The sequence below is a fragment of the Populus euphratica genome, unplaced genomic scaffold, assembly GCF_000495115.2.
Source record: "Populus euphratica unplaced genomic scaffold, PopEup_1.0 scaffold295.1, whole genome shotgun sequence".
NCBI classification, from domain to species: domain Eukaryota; kingdom Viridiplantae; phylum Streptophyta; class Magnoliopsida; order Malpighiales; family Salicaceae; genus Populus; species Populus euphratica.
The window spans coordinates 61,603-63,246 of record NW_011500173.1 but is presented as its reverse complement, the minus strand read 5'-3'; the positions used below and the strand labels follow the sequence as shown (position 1 = coordinate 63,246).

Here is a 1,644-nt window from a genome sequence, read left to right as displayed (position 1 = left end):
GAGTAGAGAGGAAGAGAGAGCTGCAATGGCAGCAGCTGCAAGTGCAGCAAAAAGAGTTGAGAGTTGAGTATGAGAGGGTGTAATCCTCCTCCTTCGTGTATATGTTTCTATTCTTTCTCTATCTCTAAATATATTGACTTCTCCCGTGGATGTAGGCAGTTTTGCCAAACCACGTTAAATATTATGTCAGTGTGCTTGGCCCTCCTATGAGCAAGTATCAGAACATCACCGGTCAGAATTTCCCAACAGTTTAATTATATGATGTAATGTTATAGAAACTTTTTTTCCATGTACAATTAGATCCACCATTACACACACATGCAAATATTCCTTTCCTCACTCATCAATTGTATTATCAGCCAAACTCTGCTGCATCTCATCATGAGTTTTCCCTTCCAGCTAATTTGTATGGGAGAGAAACGAAGAGAGTGGGGAAAAGATGAATTCTCCCGATTTAATCATGTGACTGAGCCTTACATTTTTAATTCCTCAGAGAGACCCTTATTTTCTGATGCATCCAAAGCCTGCTGTCGTAAAACCTGATTCTCTGATTCCAGGTTGGCCAGATTTAATTCCAATCTGAAAATTATAAAGAGTTAGTACACCCCGGATAATGATCATAGAGGTGTTTGTGTAACAAAGCCATGGAGGAATACCTTTCAATGGTATCTTGAAGTGTCATCGTTTTCAGGTGTGATTCTTCAGCTTCTTTAGTTATTGCCTTACTTTCTTTCTCTAGTTCAGAACACTTATTCTCGAATTCCTCCATTTTCTTCTTCAGCTCACTTAGCTCATTCTACGCGTTCAGAATAAAAATTATATCATCAATTTAAAGAACATTAGAATTATGTGTGCACTCGTGCGTTTATATTATCATATGCGTAACAATCTTCCTCTCTGTAAATTTTTAAGTAGGGAGATTCATGCCTCTCCTTCTGTAAAATTCTGTTATGCGGTTATCAAATCATTTACATCTTAATCCATATTTATCATTCATGGTGTAATAATAAGATTGCATCTACGTTGTTAATGCATGCTAGATTCTGACCTGGAACTTCTATCATCTGTAGAAAAAAGAGAAAACTTGCTAGGCATATTTCCAGCACAGTGACTTGTTGGCTCACAGTGAAAATAGATTGTTAAGAATTCTTGGTCTTAACCCTAGTTAGTTATTTATGATGATGTATAAAGCTCCAACTTGTGTTAGATTCGTCAATCAAAGCAACATAATGTAATGCATTGATATTGCTATAAGATGATAGTGTTGAGAATTTTGACCGGTTGACCGGTGATATACTGATATTTGCTCATAGGAGGCCAAGCACACTGAGACACGGTATTTTACGTGGTTCGGCAAAACCGCCTACATCCATGGGAGAGAGTCTATATTATTAGAGATCAGAAAAAGGATACAAAACAAATACATGGAAGAGAAGGATCACTTCACTCTACTCTACTCCCAGCTCTCTTTACTGCACTTGCAGCTGCTGCAATGGCAGCAAGGCTGCTGCCATTGTAACTCTCTCTTTCTCTTTACTCTCTTCATATTCTCACAACCCTATTCTCATTTTACTCTCTCTCTCTCTCTCGATGCCCTTTTATAGACAACAATGACATCTCCTCAACAATGGCTGCACATGGGGT

At 38.2% G+C, this 1,644-nt stretch overlaps 1 protein-coding gene across 1 annotated transcript in view; it reads right to left on the bottom strand.

The window, feature by feature from the left end:
• Positions 1-1,644, bottom strand: part of LOC105111396 (myosin-12-like) — a gene marked incomplete at its 5' end in the record, with an annotated part of 17,331 nt that overhangs the window by 6,238 nt on the left and 9,449 nt on the right. The window contains 2 exon segments of the mRNA XM_011006733.1: positions 478-579; positions 657-796. Of these exon segments, the coding sequence (XP_011005035.1) occupies positions 478-579; positions 657-796 (242 nt within the window).